Genomic DNA, 25,000 nt, shown 5'->3' with positions numbered 1-25,000 from the left:
CAGCTGGATACATCCTGAACATCTGTGTACCTGAGGGTGGGGCTGATAGTCAGCTATATCAAGATTTAATCTTTATTGTAAAACTAACATCAAACATGTCTTGACTAATTGACTGTGTTGGGATGAACAGGACGTGTTGTCGATTTAGCCAAACCTTTCCTTTAATCGTGTATGTGGTGACTGGAAAAAAAAAACACCTTCCACTTGACTTCTTGACGTTTTCCTTGGGGTAAAAAAAAGAATTCCAGACGTCTGCCTCAATCTGACTATGATGCATGTATAAAGATATGAGGAAATCATAGGTGTGAAACATAAGCTTGGATATTGTACAGTTTGGACAGAGATAGAGAGAAGTATGCCACACTTATTCTCCTTACTAATTAATAAATAAAGAGCGAGGAAAGAGACAGAGCAGAATTTCTGATACATCGATACGACATAAAAATCTCGATGAGAGCCTTGACTGTCTTTCCAAATGCAACAGGACATTTCAACATTTCAAAGCAGGCTAACACGAACGCAAACGTAGAACCAAGTCAAGGATTAGACACAGGATTAGTCTGAGAGGGGTTTGGCAGAGACTTTTACATTTTTGCTTAAACACGTGACAACAGAGACGGACGCGATTTTGACGTGTCAGAGCTTCTCTTCGCTTTGTCTGTTATTAAAGTCTTAAAACATGTTAATACACCTCGAAAACGGATTAAAAAAAAAAGATTGTTGTTTCATTTCTGGCCACCTGATGGCATTAAAACGGAGATGATGGGATCGTAAGTGGCTCTGGGATCTCCATCAAGACCGAACGGAATGGCATGTGGTCCTAAAAAACATGTGAGGCAAAAATAAATCAGAGGTAAACAGGTTGGACGCTAAGTAAACCTGTCAGCTTGATTACACCTCTGTCCTTTAAGGTCGGGGGTCAAATGGACAAGCTTAACTACTTAAATGACAGCCAGAAGGTCAAGGTCTGAGGCCAGGGACAAGTGTCCTTAGGGAACATTATCCTTGGTGGTTTATTGCTTTTATTGTTAGAGAAAGGAAAGAGTGAGCTAAAAAGAAAAAGATATCGGCCTCAATTACAGGTTTAGTACACCCGTAAACTCATATATAGTAAATAGATGAAACAAAACACACACAAAGTATGTGTGAGTCGAAGACTACGACCTATGGTCCGCTTTCATGAAGAAGTACTTTCTATAACGAGAAATATAGACCTGTATGATTTGTGCTTTTTTTTTTACAGCCTCAACATTTTATACTTTTTGAAAAATAAAGCTCTTGCAAAAATCCCTGAGGTCTCCAAGCAAACAATCCTCGAATTCCTCTCAGCCTGAGATGACTCACTACATTGATTTGATTCTTAAAAAACACAGCTTTAAGTGAATCAAATCCAAGTCGAAATTCTGCTGACACATTAATCCCGGGCGGGTTTTCGCCCTAAAATGCAGAAAAACACTGATTTGTGCTCATATAATCGATTGGTCTCGGTGTTTACATGACTGATGAGGTGCATCAGGTGCCTTGTTTTCCAGGCAAAACGAAGGAGTGTAGATTATCGATAAAAATCATGGCTAGAGTTTGTGTTTCAAACTGTTTTGAAGCTTTAAGCCTAACACAAACCAGAAAACTAGGACTGTTTTAAAGCATAAGAACATAAACCTGGCCAGAGATTTTATCCCTAGAGAAATTTATTAAACACTAAACCTCTGAGATATGAACCTTGTGTTTGTTTAGTGTCATTGGAGAAAAGAAAAAGAACCCTTAATATTTGAGAAGTGTTCATCCTTCAGAAAATGTGCTTTTAAGCTACTTATCCAACATTTTAAACAATGGTGGCAATAATCTTTACACCTGTTAAACACTGCAGGATTTTGGTTGTGTTCAGTGAGAGGGAGATTAGCATGGTTAGCATGCTTGAGTGCTGTATGTTTAAATTAGCCTTTACAAACATAATCACATCATAATGACACGTTATTGACATTTTATTGCGATTGTATTGAACTTCTAAGCATTTCCAAGGATTAAAATAGCTCAGAAAATGAAAGAAAATCTGTCAGATAACGAATAAAGCAGCCTGTTCCGGGAGACTGTCCTGTAAGAGAGTTTTTGGAGCATTTAGTTCTAAAGCTAAACTATATTTAAAAAAAAAAAAACAAAACGTAGCTTAACATTTGTACTAAATGCACCCAAAACTCAAGAATTGTTTTCAAGCATGATATTGATAATTATATTATTGTTTAATATTATTCCCTTGCATGGTGACATTTAGCGATGACCAAAAATGCATAATATTTTAATAAAAGTGCAGAAAAAAATAATTCAGTCTCAGCCATTCACGGTAATGAATAAATTTGAGCAACGTGAGCAAGAAACATGCATAAACAAAATATAGCTTCGTTTTGCTTTGTCTTTTAAGATCTTACACGCTAAATGAGATAGAAATCATCACAGGTTTTTCAATTTTGATAAATGACGTGTTTATATATCGCATTTTGCGTGTATTTTTTCTTTCAAACCGTTGCTCATGAATCGATTCGGCTGTTCGGCTCACAAAGAGGAGTCGTTTCAAAAGAGTCGTTCGCGAGACGAATCGCGCATCAGCAGCAGAGGCGCTTTGCGGGAGGTCGCGAGCGGAACTTCTCCCGTTATTAACGCAATTTAAAGAGGTGTTCGAGCTTAAAGAAATGTTGCTTCCGAGCAGATTCGGTGCTGTCTCACTCCTGCTGGTGTTTGCGTTCGTCTCACACGGATCTCAGTGGACTTTTCGCCAAGAGCAAGAAGATGCAAGCAGGTAAAGTAACCTTCAGCTTCTTCTGTTATTATTATTATTATTATTATTATTATTATTATTATTGCACCCGAGACTTTTGTAGAAATTGCGCAAAAGCTTTACGTTTATGTTTTTCTGCTGTTCATGGCAGAGAAGTGTGCTCAGAGAACAACATTGCCACCACCAAGTATCCGTGCGTGAAGTCCACAGGAGAGGTGACCACATGCTACAGGTGAGGAACACGCACCGCGTGCGCAAAAAGCGCGTCGAACGTCCAGTTACGCACGAACGCAGACACTTCTGTCTCATTCTCACGTGTTTTTAAGGAACACTTTCTCACCATGTAGGTGTTTCTTTAATCATCAGTACATTCAAGTTTACATTTTGAGTTAGAGGAACTACAGGAGGTACCTTTAAAACCTAACTGAAGATGGATAATTACACCTTAACCAGTACTTATCAGTTGTTTATACAGATACAGAAACAAACATGTATTCTGCTTTAGATTTTTTTGGGGTCACATTGCAGAGATAATTGTTCTCAAAACACTAAATCGAATCGTCCCAGTCTCTAGTAGTAGTGTCATTTATTGATCTGTCATTGGAGGATCTTCCTCATACGATCTCAGGTGAAGAAGACACTCTATCACACAGAGATGTTGTAGACCAGCCAGAGATTTTATTTAGAACATCTCTACATGACAAGTAATAATGAAGAAATCCCACTGTCTAAAAACAGGCTTAATCTGATCTCACCCATTTGTTCATACACGACTGAACAGCATGTGGTGTGTGTGGTGTGTGTATGTGTGTGTGTGTGTTTGTTTAAAGAAGGTTCTTGTGGTTTCGATGCTGAAAAGCTGTAATGTGTTGAGACACATAGTGGATTAAATGATTAACCGGTCACTAGTGGAGCATGGCAGACTGCATCAACACAACATCCATCAAACCCCACTGAGAAATGCACAGAGACTCACAATGGACTCCAGATCCAACGATTATTAGTGTAGTTTTATACGTTATGGGCATTTATTTATCAGGTAGGTCACAGATGTGAGATAGATTAACTGTATAATATCATTGCGTAATTCACTCTCTGGAAAACGTCTCTTGTGTTTATAAGTAACTGAAATTCAGTAGTATCATATTAATGTCAAGTGTTATAATGCTATTATAAATATATGTTCACACACACACACAGTGGTGATTTTATAAACGTATTTTTGAGAATTGTTCGTGTAATTATTATATACTTTGTTTACCTTTGTTCCTTTTAAACAAATAAGAGAGAGTGAGAAAGAGCAAGAAAGAAAAAAAGAGAGAAAAGAGAGCAAGAGAAAGTAAGTGAGAGAAAGAGATAGAGAAAGTGAGAGCAAGAGAAAGAAAGAGAGATAGAGAGAGACTGATTAGTAGAGTTGGATTGAGGTGTGATGATGTTCTAGATTGTTCTTATTGAATAGACACAGTGTTTATTGGTTCTCTGATGTAGTGAGAAGTGAGTGATTGACACGTGATTCTTCCTCATTGTGGAATTTGTATCAGCCAGTTATGTGTGAAGTTAGTGTTTGTTGTACGTTTTATATATTTGCCTTTTTACTTTACGCTTCTGTACTCAATTCAATTCAATTCAATTCAATTTATTTTTGTATAGCGCTTTTAACAAAGAGCATTGTCTCAAAGCAGCTTTACATGAGAAACAACATAAGAAAATAACAAACATATAAACAGACAGACAGTCCTAGATGTTATCCCAAGTGAGCAAGCCTGAGGTGACTGAGGTGACTGTGGCAAGGAAAAACTCCCTTAGATGGTAAGAGGAAGAAACCTTGAGAGGAACCAGACTCAAAAGGGAACCCATCCTCATTTGGGTGACAATTGTGTGATGCAGATACAGCATGTGTAGAGTGTTATGTAAATCAATAAGGAGGTTGTTGTCCACAGCGCTGCTTTGAATATCCCAATCCTCACAAATCAGAACCCGGCTGGAGCTGGTCCATCTCCGGATGCCACTGGAGCCGGCACAGTCTCTGTATGCCTCGGGATGGGGAGAAGATGGGTACTGACCTTTAGGATCCTTTACTGACTAAAGAGCTAGCAAGCTTCACGCTGTGAGGTAGCGATACACTCAGGTGATAAACGCTGGTTCAAGTAAATAAAGAGTAAATAGAGTACGAGTTAAACCTCGATTCAGGGCTCTTCACACTTGGCATGAAGTCATGAGTCCACGCCCAGGACTGACTCTGGGCTGGTTTGTGGGTGGAGCTAATAATCCCAGAAGAATTCCTTCTGAAGTACATATTGAGGGCATTGGTCCATTTGTCATATTTGTGAATGCTGATTTGAACATTTCTAAGCACTATGTTCGTAATTTTGTTGTTTTTGTTAAGATAAATATAGTTTCATTTGCTCCCAAAACTCCAGCATTGAACAGCAGTGAGAGCTCATACGAGTCGTTCTCATGTAAAAAGTGCTCGTAGCCATACAGGTCAGGACCGGACGAGGTGTTTGTCTTTCGCTTGAGTTCTGTGGAAGTCTGGTTTTATATATCAGTACATTGTTTTGTCTCCTCTGCCAAGCCTTTCACACCTTCACCAGCCTCGAAACAGGAAGCAGCTTGATGAGATGGATCAATCACATAACTTGGCAGGCAGCATCGAGATCGTTTAACAGACCAACACATTCTCAGGGTTTTTTTTCTTTCTTTCTTTCTTTCTTTCTTTCTTTCTTTCTTTCTTTCTTTCTTTCTTTCTTTCTTTCTAAAGGACAACTGATCAGGTCTCTGGATCGCTTCAGGGCTTTGAAATACTTTCAATAAATACTTTAACAAACTCTCAGGAAAGACAGCCCAGAGTCTGAAAATAAAAATATTTACTGTATTAAACATTTAAGGAACCTGATGAATAATCCGTCATAAATACGTGAACCCTCCCCCACCTCCCCACCCCGACATTGAGGCATTAATGATGAGTGCACGTTAGTCAAAACGCTCTTTTTACCCCTGTGTCTAAATCTCGACAAATTGCTGGAGAAATGTGACTTGTTGAAGGTTAAGGATTAAAGGTCTGGAAGCGTAATCTAGGGGACAAAGCGGATCCAGACGCCGCAGGAAGTTAAGCCACCTCTGACAGCTGGACGTATTGTTACACACACGGTTCAGTGGTTAGCGCCAGGCTGTAGGTTGCTACAACAGAACTGGACTTTTGTAAAAAAATAATAAAAAAAAAATCAAACTCAATAATCAAAATCTGCTTAGTGTTCTTAGTGTTAAAACTATTATTTTTTCTTCTTATTCTGTGGGTCTACACCTTTAATTCATGTTGCTATTCCACAAAAATAGCTTTTTATTATCATAGGAACCATAAAACAAGCGAGAAATTCATCAGAAGAGGAAGATAATGAGTTGAATATAAATCTGAATAATAAATGACCCTTTTCGACTTCCATAGAATTTTTGTTCTTTTTTTTGCAAAGAACATTTTCATCAGCTTTATGTTTAATATATTTCAATTAGTTTATCGTTAGCTGTTTATACACGAGGTTTCGACATGGCTTTATGTCTTCTGAAGTAAAACTTCATAAATGCAGTTTCTGCGTGAATGTCAGATTAATTTCTTTTTCTGGAAATTTCCTTGAACAATTGAAACTGAAGTTGTGTTTTATCCACATTTCCAGGCGTAATTGGTAGCGAAACCGAGGGTTTGCATCTTCTATGGTTGAAATATCTGCTGATCTTTTATCTAAATGTTATTTATTGAGATTAAAATCCTATAGAATTGTTTACTGAGGTGTTATTCCATGCACTTTAGCAGCATTAGCAGTAGCAGGATTGCTGTACGTGTTGCACTGGAGTCTCAGAGACGCTAAGTGACAATGAGGAACGTTTAAGATCGTGTGTAGGAAGCGTGTGATTATGAAGCCGGGTGGAGTGCGTGGGCTGAACACACACAGACACACACACAAACACACACACACTCTCCCGCATGCACACACACGCCTCTGTGGTGGTGAAGCTGTCATCACCGTCTGCTCCTCACTTTATCACCATCATCACAGATCCCTGTTCAGATAACTCCAGTAACCTCAGCAGCAGCTTCAAGAATTTTTTATTCACTTTCCAGTTCACTTCATCAATAATTCACACCACTTTAGAAAAATATGACTGATGCTTAGATTAAAGAATTCTGGACTGGTCAGAAAGAGTTGATCCATTTCCTGTAGCATCAGCGGCTCTGACTGTAGCACAGGTAGTGGTTTTCTCACTATAGTGTTGTTTCCATAGCAACAGCTCATCGTCAGAGAGGTGAGGTGGAGGAGACATTTATTTAACACAGACACGCTTTTCGATGTTTCTTTATCGGTTCTTCAAGAGGAAGGATCTTTCAATCTGATTGGTCAGCTTCATAGATTTATTTCAGTCTCACTCCTGTAAGTCTCTCTGCTATAAGTCTCACTGCTTTAAATTTCACTCCTGTAAGTCTCACTGCTGTAAGTCTCACTCCTGTAAGTCTCACTGCTATAAGTCTCACTCCTGTAAGTCTCTCTTCTGTAAGTCTCACTGCTGTAAGTCTCACTCCTGTAAGACTCTCTGCTGTAAGTCTCACTCCTGTAAGACTCTCTGCTGCAAGTCTCACTCCTGTAAGTCTCACTCCTGTAAGTCTCTGCTATAAGTCTCTCTGCTGTAAGTCTCACTCCTGTAAGTCTCACTGCTGTAAGTCTCACTCCTGTAAGACTCTCTGCTGTAAGTCTCACTCCTGTAAGACTCTCTGCTGCAAGTCTCACTCCTGTAAGTCTCACTCCTGTAAGTCTCACTGCTGTAAGTCTCTCTGGTGTAAGTCTCACTCCTGTAAGTCTCTCTGCCTGTAAGTCTCACTCCTGTAAGTTTCACTGCTATAAGTCTCACTCCTGTAAGACTCTCTGCTGTAAGTCTCTCTGCCTGTAAGTCTCACTCCTGTAAGTCTCACTCCTGTAAGTCTCACTGCTGTAAGTCTCACTCCTGTAAGTCTCTCTGCTGTAAGTCTCACTCTTGTAAGTCTCTCTGCCTGTAAGTCTCACTCCTGTAAGTCTCTGCTGTAAGTCTCACTCCTGTAAGTCTCACCCCTGTAAGTCTCACTCCTGTAAGTCTCACTGAAAGCCGTAACAAAGCAGACTGGGAAGCGTCCACACTCTGACTGTCTGCCTCAGAAAACCCTTAGGCATGTGTTCGTGTGTGTGTGTTCGTGTGTGTGTGTGTGTGTATATGTTTGTGTATAAGAGCACAGTTTCCCCAGTGTTACTCCTTCATGTGTGTATTTTGAGGCAGTGTTTAGAGGCAGTGATTTTGTGAGGAGAAGGTGATGTGTGGAGATGATGCTGTGAGGAGATGATGATGATGAGGAGATGATGATGTGAGGAGATGATGATGTGAGGAGATGATGATGTGGAGATGGTGATGTGAGGAGATGATGATGTGAGGAGATGATGATGTGAGGAGATGATGATGTGGAGATGGTGATGTGTGGAGATGATGCTGTGAGGAGATGATGATGATGTGGAGATGATGATGTGAGGAGATGATGATGTGGAGATGGTGATGTGAGGAGATGATGATGTGAGGAGATGATGATGTGGAGATGGTGATGTGAGGAGATGATGATGTGAGGAGATGATGATGTGAGGAGATGATGATGTGAGGAGATGGTGATGTGAGGAGATGATGATGTGAGGAGATGATGATGTGAGGAGATGGTGATGTGAGGAGATGATGATGTGAGGAGATGATGATGTGAGGAGATGATGATGTGGAGATGGTGATGTGAGGAGATGATGATGTGAGGAGATGATGATGTGAGGAGATGGTGATGTGAGGAGATGGTGATGTGAGGAGATGATGATGTGAGGAGATGATGATGTGAGGAGATGATGATGTGGAGATGGTGATGTGAGGAGATGATGATGTGAGGAGATGATGATGTGAGGAGATGATGATGTGAGGAGATGATGATGTGAGGAGATGATGATGTGGAGATGGTGATGTGAGGAGATGGTGATGTGAGGAGATGGTGATGTGGAGATGGTGATGTGAGGAGATGGTGATGTGAGGAGATGGTGATGTGGAGATGGTGATGTGAGGAGATGGTGATGTGGAGATGGTGATGTGAGGAGATGGTGATGTGAGGAGATGATGATGTGGAGATGGTGATGTGGAGATGGTGATGTGAAGAGATGATGATGTGAGGAGATGATGATGTGGAGATGGTGATGTGGAGATGGTGATGTGAGGAGATGGTGATGTGGAGATGGTGATGTGAGGAGATGGTGATGTGTGGAGATGGTGATGTGAGGAGATGGTGATGTGTGGAGATGATGCTGTGAGGAGATGGTGATGTGAGGAGATGATGATGTGAGGAGATGATGATGTGGAGATGGTGATGTGAGGAGATGGTGATGTGAGGAGATGGTGATGTGGAGATGGTGATGTGAGGAGATGGTGATGTGTGGAGATGATGATGTGGAGATGATGATGTGAGGAGATGATGTGAGGAGATGATGATGTGGAGATGGTGATGTGAGGAGATGGTGATGTGAGGAGATGGTGATGTGGAGATGGTGATGTGTGGAGATGGTGATGTGAGGAGATGGTGATGTGGAGATGGTGATGTGAGGAGATGGTGATGTGGAGATGGTGATGTGGAGATGGTGATGTGAGGAGATGGTGATGTGAGGAGATGGTGATGTGGAGATGGTGATGTGAGGAGATGGTGATGTGAGGAGATGGTGATGTGAGGAGATGGTGATGTGTGGAGATGGTGATGTGTGGAGATGGTGATGTGAGGAGATGGTGATGTGGAGATGGTGATGTGAGGAGATGATGATGTGTGGAGATGGTGATGTGTGGAGATGGTGATGTGAGGAGATGGTGATGTGAGGAGATGATGATGTGAGGAGATGGTGATGTGAGGAGATGATGATGTGAGGAGATGATGATGTGGAGATGGTCATGTGAGGAGATGATGATGTGAGGAGATGATGATGTGGAGATGGTGATGTGAGGAGATGATGATGTGGATATGGTGATGTGAGGAGATGATGATGTGAGGAGATGGTGATGTGAGGAGATGATGATGTGGAGATGGTGATGTGTGGAGATGGTGATGTGGAGATGGTGATGTGAGGAGATGGTGATGTGAGGAGATGGTGATGTGGAGATGGTGATGTGTGGAGATGGTTATGTGAGGAGATGGTGATGTGGAGATGGTGATGTGGAGATGGTGATGTGGAGATGGTGATGTGAGGAGATGGTGATGTGAGGAAATGGTGATGTGGAGATGGTGATGTGAGGAGATGGTGATGTGAGGAGATGGTTATGTGAGGAAATGGTGATGTGGAGATGATGATGTGGAGATGGTGATGTGAGGAGATGGTTATGTGAGGAAATGGTGATGTGGAGATGGTGATGTGAGGAGATGGTGATGTGAGGAGATGATGTGGAGATGATGATGTGAAGGGATAATGTTGTGAGGGGATGATGTGGAGATGATGGTGTGAGGAGATGGTGATGTGAGGAGATGATGTGGAGATGATGATGTGAAGGGATAATGTTGTGAGGGGATGATGTGGAGATGATGGTGTGAGGAGATAGTGATGTGAGGAGATGGTGATGTGAGGAGATGATGTGGAGATGATGATGTGAAGGGATGATGTGAGGGGTTGATGTGGAGATGGTGATGTGAGGAGATGGTTTGGAGATGATGATGTGAGGGGATGATGTAGAGATGATGATGTGAGGGGATGATGTAGAGATGATGATGTGAGAAGCTGATAATTTGAGCAGATGATGATGTAAGGAATTGATGATGTGGAGATGGTGATATAAGGAGATGATGATGTGAGGAGAAGGTGATGATGAGGAGATGGTCAGATGATTATGTGAGGAGATGATGATGTGAGGTGATGATGAGGAGATTGTGAGGAGATGATGTGGAAATGGTGATGTGAGGAGATGATGATATGAGGAGATGATCAGGAGATGATGTGTAGATGCTGATGTGAGGAGATAAGGATATGAGGAGATGATCATGAGATGATGAAGTGAGAAGATGATGTGGAGATGGTGATGTGAGGAGATGATGTGTAGATACTGATGTCAGGAGATGTTGTGGAGATGGTGATGTGAGGAGATGATGTGTAGATACTGATGTCAGGAGATGATGTGGAGATGGTGATGTGAGGAGATGATGATATGAGGAGATGATCAGGAAATGATGATGTGTGGAGATGCTGATGTGAGGAGATGATGTGGAGATGATGTGAGGAGATAATGAGGAGATAACATTAGAAGCTAACATTATTTTTGATGATTGATTGACAGCATGTGGGTCGAGTGGAAGGTTGTGTTTGTTATAAAACGTTAATCTGAGCTCTTCTGTTAAAACCCAGTACTTGATCATGTTCACAAAAGCTCGAGGAGACCTTGTAGGAGCAGGCAGGACCATCTGCAGAGTTCTGGAACAATTTGTCGTAACTGATATGTGGCATGTGCAAGTGTTGCTTTGTTGTGTTTCCAAATATTTCTGGAGGCCTCTCGCTGTGTGTTATGCCCTCCACACACACACACACACACTCACTGAGCTCTCTAAGAGCTGAGAAATTCCACCAGAAAGACAAGAACGCCCAGAGGAACATCATCATCATCAGCAGCAGCAGCTTCAGCAGGATCTTCGACGTTCCTGCCCTGGATCCTCCCCCGAGAGAAGATCCAGCATGTGCACTTCATCTGACCGCTCATTGATCACCCACAGATTTGTTTTTTCCTCTCGCTTTTCTCCAAGTTCTCCTCCGTCCTGTAGAGTCACATTTCTAGGAGCTTCATGATTGCTCAGCCTGATGGTGCACAGATGCTCTTCCACACCAATTCAGATCGTTATTACAGAACTTGATCGTTTCTATGGCAACAGCTCCTTCAAAGGGACAAAATGGAAGGAGTCTCCAGTCCCAGAGCTAAAACATCTTAATTCTCTGTCTCTCTCTCATAAGCGTCTCTCGCTCATATCTGTTTCCCTCATAACTGTCTCTCTTTCATAGCTATCTCTCTTATATGTGTCTCTCTCATGACTGTCTCTCTTATGTATGTATCTCTCATAACTGTGTATCTCTCTCTCTCTCATTTCTGTCTCTCTCTCATAAGCGTCTCTCGCTCATATCTGTTTCCCTCATAACTGTCTCTTTCTCATAGCTGTCTCTCTTATAGCTGTCTCTCTCATAACTGTCTCTCATAGATGTCTCTCTTATAGCTGTCTCACTCATAACTGTCTCTCTCCCATAGTTCTCTCAACTTGTAGGTGTCTCTCTCATGACTGTGTCTCTCAAAACTGTCTCTCTCTCAAAGCTGTCTTTCTCATAACTGTGTCTCTTTCTCATAAATGTCTTTCTTATAACTGTGTATCTCTAATAACTGTCTCTCTCTCATATCTGTCTCTGTCATAAGTGTCTCTCTCATAACGGTCTCTCTCTCATAGCTCTCTCAACTTATAGGTGTCTCTCTCATGACTGTCTCTGTCATAACTGTCTCTCTCTCATAACTGTCTTTCTCGCATAACTGTCTCTCTCATAACTGTCTCTCTCTCATAGCTCTCTCAACTGTCTCTCATAGCTGTCTCTCTCAAAACTGTCTCTCTTTCTCATAGCCATCACTCATAACCATCTATCTTATAACTGTCTTTCTCTCATAGCTGTCTCTCTCATAATTGCGATGTTTTCCGTTATTCCGTGTGATTCCTCGGTGAGCCACGTGCCACGTTCAGGGTGGTGCGTCTCAGAGGTAACGGAGGAATCATTTACGTTCTTAAGAGTAAAAACGCGACACAATGCAGTTGTGTAAGAATTCCTGCAGCGAGCAGTGAAGTGTTTGTTCTCCTCCCGGGACACGCTCGGAGCATCGGAGCGGGAGGGAACGCTGCAGATGACATGGTGAAGGAGTTAAGGAGTTGTGATATTTACGGCACATCAGTCCTGAGGGAACTGTGTTTATTACTCTTCAAGAGTCGTATGGAAATATGAAGCAATTTAAGAACGATTAACATTCTTTAGTCGGCTCTTCCAGATGTTCTTCGTTAAGCAGATGGTTTAAGTGAGAGTTGCTGCTGCTGCTGTTGCCATGGAGCTGCTGTCGTCTGCGCCGCTGCGTCACGGTGTGCAACAGGAAATGCTTGCAGGAGCTTTTGAAGATCCGTGATGCGTCTGCTGATCATCCGTGAGGTTCTTGCTGCGGGCTGTGATTTGTTTAGAAGAATTCCGGTTACGATTTGTGTCATTATGCTAATGCGGAGCGTTGCGTGACCGCGGAGTGAGGGGATACGTCCCTCAGATGCAGCTCAGGTTCCACTCAGTGATTATATTCTGCTCCACACAGAGAGACTCATTACACTTAAGGATGAATCAGGAGAAGAGTCGAGGAAACCCGTCAGATTCTCCAGTCTGATTCTCACAGTCACTTTGATTAGACTCGACTGAAGAGGAAGAGAGGAAGAGTCACACTGTACAGACTGCAGGCTGACTGTGTGCACATGATTCATCAGCTCAGAACATACTGGGCTATCTGTCTCTCATAACTCTCTCTCTCTTATGGCTGTCTCTCCCAACTGTCTCTCTTATAGGTGTCTCTCATTACTGTCTCTCTCATAACTGTCTCTCTCCTGGATACCTGTCTGATAACTGTCTGTCTGTTTAATGCTCAGTTAGTGTTATAATGCTAACAGGAATCACAGTGTAGTTACAGCAGTACAGAGTCTTTATTTTAGTCATTAAACAACACATCTGAGGGAAATGTTGACGTTTCTGACCCTTTTGCCTCGTTTCCATGGTAACAGTGGATTTACATTGTGTGTATAATAGAAAAAAATTGCTAAAAATTGTCAGAGCCAGAAATGCTAGTGTGCATGTTTCCAGGTTGCCTAGCAACAGTTTCAGGATGAGCTTATCATCTGCTGCTGGTATTTAACTCTGACTCGACACTGACTGGACTCTGACTGGACTTTTTGCTAACATCTCATTGGTTAACTGTGTAGTAAGTAAGGAAGGAAGTATTTGTAGTTTCTGTTTGACAAATCCAGACAAATGGCTGTAGGGAAAATTACAAATATGTTCCTGAAGCTAACAGTAACGTGTTTGTCCTCTCCGAGTCAGCAGCACAGAGCCGAGTCTTCTCATCCCACTGGTATTTATTACAGTGTTGCGTAATAAAAAAAAATTCCTCCCTATTTTGTCCTGTTTACTCCAATGTTAATAGATATTCACAAAAACTCTGTTCTGCACTCCTCCACTCGGGGTTAGAGACAGAGAGAGAGAGAGAGAGAGAGAGAGAGAGAGACAAACAGACAGACAGACAGAGAGACATAGAGAGAAATAGAGAGTGAGACAGAGAGAGACAGACAGAGAGAGAGGGAGTGTGTGAGAGAGACAGAGAGAGAGTGAATGGCCGTGTGAGTGAGAAATCATCTCTGAGGGATCAGAAGCTTGGAGTAAACTCTGAAATCATTTCACAACCTCCAGTGGAGCTGAAATGGTGCGCAGCGAGAGCACAGATGACTCGGCTGATAAGAAGCGATGAAAATGCTGCCAGTGATAAAACACACCTTGTGTTTCAGCACATTCCTGTGCTGAAAGTTCCCCGAGAAACACGCTCCAGCTCCGAGCTGCTGCCTGGAGGGGGGGGGGTCTGTGGAGGAGCGGATGCAGGGCCTCAGTGGGGGTACGCTGCGCTGAAAACAAAAAAATTAACCCTCTTCTCTACACAGCTGCAGTACAGAAACCGAGACGTTCTGGGGCATGGGGTCAAAGGTCACAGTGTGGAAGGACTGGAATATTGACAGATAGACAGACAGACGGACAGTTATAGAACGCAAGCAAACTACAGTTGGTGTACACCAAGACTGTGAAGACAGACAGATCAAAAGACAGCTATAAAGAGAGACAGACAGTTATCATACAGAGAGACAGGCAGGTATACAGAGAGACAGGCAGAGAGACAGACAGGTATAAAGAGAGACAGACAGTTATCATACAGAGAGACAGGCAGGTATACAGAGAGACAGGCAGAGAGACAGACAGGTATAAAGAGAGACAGACAGTTATCATACAGAGAGACAGGCAGGTATACAGAGAGACAGGCAGAGAGACAGACAGGTATAAAGAGAGACAGACAGTTATTATACAGAGAGACAGGCAGGTATACAGTGAGACAGGCAGAGAGACAGTCAGGTATAAAGAGAGACAGACAGTTATTATACAGAGAGACAGGCAGGTATACAGTGAGACAGGCAGAGAGACAGTCAGGTATAAAGAGAGACAGACAGTTATTATACAGAGAGACAGGCAGGTATACAGTGAGACAGGCAGAGAGACAGTCAGGTATAAAGAGAGACAGACAGTTATTATACAGAGAGACAGGCAGGTATACAGTGAGACAGGCAGAGAGACAGTCAGGTATAAAGAGAGACAGACAGTTATTATACAGAGAGACAGGCAGGTATACAGTGAGACAGGCAGAGAGACAGTCAGGTATACAGATGATCACGCAGAATGAATGAATATGTAAATAAGTCTATGACATCACACTTTTTCAGCTCCATTTAAAAGCTTGACCTCTCTGTTCTGGACCTTTTCTTTCTTTTTTCCCCCCAAAATCCCTGCGTTCCTCTGAGCAGCTGTTAGTGAAGGCAGTAATTGGAACGATCGGGGAAACAGCAGGCTGTTCTTTCTCATCCTCGCTCTAATGGCAGCCTGCGCTGTCCAGGGGTCAAGGGTCAACTGCTCAAAGCGTCCAGACCTGAATCCAGTTCAGAGTCACTTTGTCAATGTTTCACAACTCCAGTTCACATGCAGATAAACACCACACTCTGGATTTCAGATCACTTAGAGCTTACAATTATTTACATTTTAAAAATTAGTAATAATAAATTAAAAAGTATTATTAATATTTATTTTTATATAGAAGAAAATGTAGTACAAAAAGTAGACCTCTAATCAGTAGCCTTGGGCAGTGGCATACATACACACACACACACACACACACATACACACAATGCCAGGCTTCAATATACAAAAATAGTACGCTAATATACCCTATATTGCCAAAAGTTTTGGGACATCTGCCTTCCTTTCCATGCACATGAATGTAATATGGAGTTGTCCCGTCCTTTGCCCCTTAGAACAGCTTCAACTCCTCTGGGAAGGCTTTCCACAAGGTTTAGGAGTGTGTTTAAGATCATTGTTTTTGACCATTCCTTCTACTAGAAACATGGTCATTTGTGAGGTCAGGCACTGATGTTGGACGAGAAGGTCTGGCTCACAGTCTCCACTCTAATTCATCCCAAAGGTGTTCTATGGGGTTGAGGTCAGGACTCTGTGCAGGCCAGTCAAGTTCCTCCACACCAAACTCACTCATCCATGTCTTTATGGACCTTGCTTTGGTCACTGGTGTACAGTCATGTTGGAACAGGAAGGGGTCATCCCCAAACTGTTCCCACAAAGAGCATGAAATTGTCCAAAATGTCTTGGTATGAAGCTGAAGCATTAAGAGTTCCTTTCACTGGAACTAAGGGACCGAGCCCAACCCCTGAAACACAACACCTGAACTCAATGTGGAGGAGTGTCCCAAAACTTTTGGCAATACAGTGTATATGTGTATATATATGTATAGTGTTTTTACCCGAAGGACAGAAGAGAGAGTCAGAAACCGCAGTATTTCGTGTGGTGAGTTTTTAGGTAACAAAAAAATACAAGCATAAAGGTCAAGAATGAAAATATCAGTCCCAGCTTTCTTAAATTTATAGCAGAGCGTTGCAACATATTACACAAAATTACATTTAATAAACTTCTGATGGTTTTCTTCATTTATTTTATTGAGTTAATATTTTGAGTTAAAATAGCAACACTTACTGTTATGTTATAAAACAGGGAAAGCAGCAGGGTTTAAAGACTGGATTTAATCTTGGAAGAAATTCTGCGTTGTTTTGAAACGTTGAGGTGAAGCGAGACCGGCAGAAAAAAAGCCAAATAACGTTAAAAAAAACCATATAATGTTTACATGATGTTGTTTGTCGCCTACTGCGGTGGATGATACACAAAAACATTACATCATCATGCTGGAGGACGTCCCTGTCAGTGATGTCTGTTGTAATATAAAGCATTGAAAAGCAAATTACCAGTTAAACAGCAATAACAATAAAAAAACATTAAAAAAATAGAAAGTTATAAAAAATTTTAAGAAATGGAGTGATAATTTTATTTTATATGTAACTGTAAATATTTACTATATTTAATAGTATTTAATATGCTTACCACCCAAAAGGAGAAACTTTGTTTTACTATTTTTATTAATTACTTATTTATTTACGGTTACTTATGTATATTTATTTGTATGATTTGAACACTTCTCAGAATTTATTTTATATCATTAATTCCTCTATTTCAAAGTGTTTTATTAAGGAAAAAAGACAAAAAAAGCAGAACATGATAATAATAATAAATATTAAAAAGAAAAGAAAAACTTTATTTAAAAAAGAAAAGTTTTTACGAAATATTTATATATTTAATTTAACTATTTATTACTGCTTTTTTTATTTACTTTATTTATTTTTATTTACTCCGTTTTAGAATGATTTATTTCCAGAATGTAATATTTTCTCTATTTTCAGCTTCATCTATTATATTATTTTTTATTTTTTTATTTTCTGATCTTTTAAACACTACATTTTAAGTAATAAAAGATGCTTTATAAATAAACATGCGGCTGAGCCGTGCAAACAAGGCGTGTCCTAAACTCACCATCGTCGTGCCTCGTGTAAATTAACATTAATAAGCGTTCCTCCCTTTTCCTCATGTTCCATCACTTTCTGGTGAAGTTGAAGATGTTGAGAAATCCTCCTCCTGCAGTCGTGGATGTTGTCTTTAATCTTGAACAGCGCCACCTGCAGCCCTGGTGGACTCGTCTGTGAGAGCTGATGGAGCTCGTGTGAGATTGTATCGTAGATGAAGTCTTCTCCTACACATCAGCTCCAGTCTGCTGCTCTGTGTCTCTGTATATCCTCACTTTCTTCCTTGATAAAGCTGACGTGAGGTCAGACCCTCGTCCTGTCTTGTGTTTCCTTGTCATGATTAGCCGGTGTTGATCAGCTGCTCTATGTTCCTGAAGGAAAAGCCCTTAGAGCTTCACTGATGAAGCAGTTGTAGAAGGCTGAAGATAAATTTCCTCCACTTCCTGAGTGAGAGGTTGTGTTGAAGTGGGTTGGCCATGTTTGTTTGTGTGTGTGTGTGTGTGTGTTGGATGTCTTGTTATTTTGTTTTCTTCAAGTTGAATTTCTCAGTGATGGATGAGCCCCATGATCTTCCCCAGAGCAGAAAATATTAAATGTGAGGAAACTGTGGAAAAGTTATCTGTTACTAATATAAACAATACCATCATCAACACCATCACTGAGAGGAGAACACAAACCAACACCATCTTCAACTCTTCATCCAGAGAGTAAACACAATCACAGAATCTTCCAATATCTAATATCTTCTTAACTTAACATTAAAGCAACACAATCTTCAACACTTGTATAGCAAAATCCAACACCATCACACAAACCAACCCCACTGATACCATCAGCACCAAGAGCTAACTGAAACAACTGACACAATCATCAACACCATCCAGTTCTGAGATGAGTGAAACCAACATCATCACACAGACAAATACTTCTATCAACACTGTCAGACAAACACCCTTTAAACAATCCTCTTCTCAGATGAGAAAATTAACACCATCATCAACTCCATCATCACCAACTCCATCAAACCCAACACAATCACACAAACCAACTGCATCCTTATCACCAATTCCATCATCTCAAACACCATCAACCCCAACACAATTACACAAACCAACTGCATCAACAACACCATCATCTCAAACACCATCATCACCTACACCATTGTCTCTAACACCATCAGCAGCACCATCATCTCCAACACCCTTACACAAACCGACATCATCTCCATCACCATTATCTCCAACCCCATTATCTCCACCAACACCATCTTAATCAACACCATCATCTCCCTCACCATCATCTCCAACACCCTTACACAAACCGACATCATCATCTCCATCACCATTATCTCCAACCCCGTTATCTCCACCAACACCATCTTAATCAACACCATCATCTCCCTCACCATCATCTCCAACACCCTTACACAAACCGACATCATCTCCATCACCATTATCTCCAACCCCATTATCTCCACCAACACCATCTTAATCAACACCATCATCTCCCTCACCATCATCTCCAACACCCTTACACAAACCGACATCATCTCCATCACCATTATCTCCAACCCCATTATCTCCACCAACACCATCTTAATCAACACCATCATCTCCCTCACCATCATCTCCAACACCCTTACACAAACCGACATCATCTCCATCACCATTATCTCCAACCCCATTATCTCCACCAACACCATCTTAATCAACACCATCATCTCCCTCACCATCATCTCCAACACCCTTACACAAACCGACATCATCATCTCCATCACCATTATCTCCAACCCCATTATCTCCACCAACACCATCTTAATCAACACCATCATCTCCCTCACCATCATCTCCAACACCCTTACACAAACCGACATCATCATCTCCATCACCATTATCTCCAACCCCATTATCTCCACCAACACCATCTTAATCAACACCATCATCTCCCTCACCATCATCTCCAACACCCTTACACAAACCGACATCATCTCCATCACCATTATCTCCACCAACACCATCATCATCAGCACCATCATCTCCACCACCATCACACAAGCCAACACCATCATCTCCATCCCTAGCCTGTGTTAGATGAGTAACCCCAGCACAGCTCTGCTCTGAACTCAAACCCACACCATCTTTATTCCCAACCCAAGCTGGATTTTTTCCTGACCACATTATTGTGGTAGTGTAATTTCTCCCTGTCTGTTGGCGTGATGTAGATTTTTATGTGTTGGATCTGGAAGTCGTGAGCTCCATCATGGCCAGGTCTCTGCTCTAAAACAGATGAAGATCTCCTGGGGCTTTGGACTGGTCAATAACGTCCATGAGTTTGACCTCCCTGAAGGACTAGCGCCGAATAATCGGCACAAAATGTAGAAAAGGCTCCGGATACATCCAGAAATTCTTAATGAAAACAGGATTAGCGTAAATCAGAACATTAAATAGTCGGAGTTTAATCATTTCCATATTTTTTCATTTTGCAGTAAAAGTGGCTGAAACAGAAACGATGAAGAGTTTGATGTGATGAAGGACAGAAATGACACAGTTTTCTATTTCTGAACAGAATACGGCCGGGACACGCTTCAATAAAACTCTGAGCAAGACTACAGGATTATTTACAGCCCGGATTTTTCTTTTTTTTTTTTTTTAATGGAGAAGTTTAATATCCAGGAACAGGAACCACTTACAGAACATCAAACCCCAAAGCAGCTCTCGGTTTGATCAAATGCAGATTGCTGAAATTGTATTTTATTTTTGTAACCAGGATGAAGGAGAAGTTGCAGTGTTCGGGGTTACGCTGTAATTTAGAGAGGGTTCGATGGAGATAACAGGAGGAAAGTCTTCAGGCTGAACGTGTGATTTATAATCTCTTATTTTTTTCAAATCTGCTTCTTATTGTTTCAGTTTGCTTTCAGATCTCAGTGAAGAAAACTGAGGTGGTAAACTTGAGGTTTACATTTTTGCAAATTACAAAATACAGACAAAAGTACGTTCTCCTTCTCTGACCGTCACACAGACATGATGAACATCTCAGTCCAGGTTCTGTCTCCTCTCTGTCCTGTTACATTCTTCTCTTCTCTTCTCTTCTCTTCTCTTCTCTTCTCTTCTCTTCTCTTCTCTTCTCTTCTCTTCTCTTCTCTTCTCTTCTCTTCTATTCTATTCTCTTCTCTCAGTGGAGTAAGTCATGTAGAACTCTTGAGTTCTAATAAATCACTTCAGTAGTTATTATTTTTCTGTACCATCACCCCACAGTATGTTTTACTCCTAAAGCTGGAGAAGTAGCGTTAAAACATGACATTAATAAAGCAGAGGAATTATTGTTTTAAGGAGTCTAAGTGTGTGTGTGTGTGTGATGCTGGTGTAGTAATGACACAGCGGGGGAACCCGGTGGTACGCCACACTGCAGCTCTGGAGCACAAACACAAGTGTGTATCGGTCTCCGTCCAGACCCAAACGTCACTCTGGGCATTTACTGTAAATCCTCCTGATGATCTTTTTGAAGTGAAAACAACGTTCCAGCGTCCAGGAATTTATTTTATTAAATATCTGCTGCCCAAGTAAAGCACTTCCATGTCAAACTGACACCAAAACGCCGCGGATTAGACGCAGCTTTACGGCGCGGTTTCTTTACGGGTCCTCCAGCAGGCTGCTTTAAGAAGTGGTGATGTTTAGCCGTTTTTATTCTCTACATCTCTGTGGTTTGTTGGTATTTATGGGCCTGGTGAAGGGCTGGACGCTGTGTCGCTGTGGGAAAGACATGAGGCTGATGGTTCAGACGTTTTATTGACGTGTTGCACAATAACGTAACGCCGCTCAGGCCCTGCTGTTTTTGGTAACGGTTGCTAGCGATAAAGCTTTTCTTTCTTTTCCACAGTTCAGATGTTATTACAGAGTTCGTCTGTAGGTCTTTGGTTTTTTTGTCTTCCTGCCAGGAGAAAGTTGGCAGACTCCAAGTGACGTGATAAAACGTGATAAATATGTGTGTGTAGGAAGAGGAAGAAGAGGTGCTGTGTGTATTTGTTGTTGTTTTTTTTTACATGATGGAATTGTGTCCAGACTCTGTATATAAACTCAGCGACCTGTTTTAAACAACTGTTTTATATTCCGTTATTCCGTTATATATATGTGTTCATACTGTTTAAACTTAATTACGCTTGAATACCTGGCAACCTGGGTCACTGCCTGGTCACTTCAGGGACTTGAAGGTGTTTATTTTAAAGTGGTTTATGATTACTCAGAGAAAACTGATATGTTTAATGAAAAACAGTTACGCGAAAGCAGAATATTCACTTTTTTTTTTACAAAACACAAGAATAATAATCTTACTGACATGAAACATTACACAAATGCAGAAACATTTATAATATTTATATCATGAAATATTCTCAGAACTATGTAGAGAAAAAAATCTGAATCCATCCATATGGTGTTTCTGTGTCAATATTAAATCTATCTATCTATCTATCTATCTATCTATCTATCTATCTATCTATCTATCTATCTATCTATCTATCTATCTAAAATATCTAGATAGATAGATAGATAGATAGATAGACAGACAGACAGACAGGCAGGCAGGCAGATAGATAGATAGATAGATAGATAGATAGATAGATAGATAGATAGATAGATAGATAGATAGATAGATAGATAGATTTTTAACTATTTTTATTACAAATAATTTTCAATTAATTTTTTGTAATTAATATTTTAGTAATTAGTAATTATGTATAGGTATACAAGTGTTTAAAAAATGAAATATATTAACATAATTATTGTTATTTCTTTCTTGTCAGTTATCAGAGCTTTATATGAAATATTGCTGTGTTTGTGATCTGGTTTACTCCACTAACAGGTTTAAGGAGTTTCTCTTCTGCAGCACTTTGCTGTGTTTCATACCAGATGGAGCGCTAGCTGTTTTGGTCCATTAGCTTGTGGTTTTAATCCATCGTAGCAGCAGGTCAGGATCCGAGTGAACACGTCTCTAGCTGCAGATAAGGAGCGAGCAACAGTATAACTCGTCCTCATGTTCTGTTTAAACAACACCAGCTCCTGCTTAACACTAATCAGGAGAGCGATCTCTGGCTGCACTGTGGGCTGGTGCATGCTAGCAGGTTTGTGTTTTCTGTGACCTTTCCTTTAGCCTTTAGATAACAGCCGCTAGATTCCCACTCAGGAGGATTGAACTGTTCGACTTCGAGCCTGTGGTTTGGCGTCTAATCGAGCGTTTTACCTTAAAAATAAACCACAGCCAAAAATTCCAATCCAAAATAATGAGACCAATAAAGAGCTCCAGTAACGACATTTCCAGACAGGAGATGGAAAATGATCAGGAGTTTTTAGTTGTGTAATAACACACTCTGAAAAATGTGTCATCTGCACACGGTCCACTTAGAGCATGGCAAACTGGAAATCATCATCATCATCTTCTTCATAATCATTGTCATCATCAATGCATAATCACAACAAAAAAAACCAGGAAACAACTGAGAAACCCTGAAATCTTCACGCAGGTTAGGAAACAGACAAACACACTAAATTAATTCGTCCAGTTAATACTCAGAATTCCAAAAGTTCCAGTTTTTACAAATTCTGATCTAAAAGCCTTTTAAAAAGGGATGCCTGAAGCAAGGTTACGTTAATGCACCTAGTCTCTGGATTTAATAACTGTGTTCATTAGACCTGTGTACGCAAAACATCCTCAGAAAACTCATCTGAATTCTGAATTCTGCAACACCATCAACAACACCATCTTCAATGCCATCATCAACATAACCAACATCATCATTATCAAAATCATCAACACCATCAACATCACCATCCTCTCCAACACCATCATCATCAACACCATCATCATCTTTATCATCATCAACACCATCTTCATCAACTTCATCATCTCCAACATCATCATCTCCAACACCAACACTATCATCAACATCATCATCCCTAAAACCATCAACATCATCATCTTCAACACCATCATCATCATGAACATTATCAACACCATCATCAACATCATTATCCCTAAAACCATCAAAAACATCATCAACATTATCATTAACACCATCAAATACACCATCACCAACACCATCAAACAAACCAGCTTCAGCATCAACGCCATCAACACCATCACCTCCACCACCATCACCGTCATCTCCAACACCATCACAAAACTAGCTCCAGCCTCACCAACAACTTCTTCAAAACAATCCTCTTCTTAGGCCAGTTAAAGCAACACCATCATCATCAACTCCATCATCATCAACACCATCATCTCCACCACCACCCTGCGTTCAGATTAGTAAACATTATCTGAGAATGTTATAAATATATTATTACACGGCTGTTAAAACACTTTCCCATAATTCCTCGGACCATTGGATGTGGTGTCGCATGTGCGCATATCCTCTCTCACAACACCACTTCCTGTATTTGCTGCATACCTCAAGAAAATGGATAATAACTAAGTAATAACTGAGTAATAACTGAGAACCTTTTCACATAAGTATCTATAGATCTAAATAAACTCTTACTAAACGTGTATAGAGATGAAGTTATGATGAAACATGAAGTTTGAAAGGAAGAGCTCAAGCTGCTAATTGGCTAACTGAGCTAAAACCGAGCGGATCATTATTTTACACTGTTTTCGACAAGGATTCATTTTAAATGCATTTTGGAGATAAATAAATCGTATATTGTGGTAAATTTTTCGACTTCTCTTTCTGAGATGAACTCAAAACTCGTAACAGGACGCTTGTGAACGCAGGGTTAGCAGTTAGCATGCGGCGTGGAATGGACCTGAGACACACGCGACAGCCAAAAACAACAAAGCAACATTCTCAAATAAATAGAAGTCTGATTAAAAATAATGGCACCAATAAAGCAGTGGTGTATTGAAGTTGGATAAAAACACACTCCATCATTACGGTCAGAACAAACGTCGCTTAATTCACACGGAAAATAAAAACAAACAAAAAAAAACCCAGGCTGGACACTGTCTCTCCGCGCGCTCTATTTTTAACCGATGTTAAATGGCAGGATTTTTAACTCGCGCCTGGAGCGTGTTTTGGGCGAAGTTTCTCGTGCTGACTCGCTGCCAGAGGCAGTGTGAGGAATCTGGGCCTCGCTGAGGAGAAGCAGATGTGGCTGGCTCGGCTCGGCTCTGCCCGGCTGAATGGGGTTCTGGAGAGTAACCACGTGCACCATCTCCATGTCCACTACATCCACATAACACAGCTGGACCAGACGAGTGACTGATGAACAGAGGGGTCGAAGAGACAAAAGAAACTTCTTAAGGTTCGAATTAGAACCGACTCCACAACCAACCCAGAGCTCAGGAGTGAAGTCAGAAGTCTTTCTGTTTATCTCGCTCTCTCTCTCTGTCTGTCTTCCCTCTCTCTCCCTCTTCCTCTCTATGCTTCTCTCTCTCTCTCTCTC

General features: G+C 41.0%; 1 protein-coding gene across 1 annotated transcript in view; it reads left to right on the top strand.

The window, feature by feature from the left end:
• Positions 1–2,563: 2,563 nt before the first annotated feature.
• The window catches only part of ccbe1 (collagen and calcium binding EGF domains 1), a 75,406-nt gene continuing 52,969 nt past the window's right edge, over positions 2,564–25,000 (top strand). The window contains exons 1-2 of the mRNA XM_058415862.1: positions 2,564–2,791; positions 2,922–3,002. Of these exons, the coding sequence (XP_058271845.1) occupies positions 2,685–2,791; positions 2,922–3,002 (188 nt within the window). The 5' untranslated portion in view covers positions 2,564–2,684. The remainder of the gene's footprint in view (positions 2,792–2,921; positions 3,003–25,000) is intronic.

This window comes from Hemibagrus wyckioides, linkage group LG18, assembly GCF_019097595.1.
Source record: "Hemibagrus wyckioides isolate EC202008001 linkage group LG18, SWU_Hwy_1.0, whole genome shotgun sequence".
In the NCBI taxonomy this organism is placed as follows: domain Eukaryota; kingdom Metazoa; phylum Chordata; class Actinopteri; order Siluriformes; family Bagridae; genus Hemibagrus; species Hemibagrus wyckioides.
Note: the sequence above shows the minus strand (reverse complement) of the source record. Positions and strands in the feature narration are given on the sequence as shown.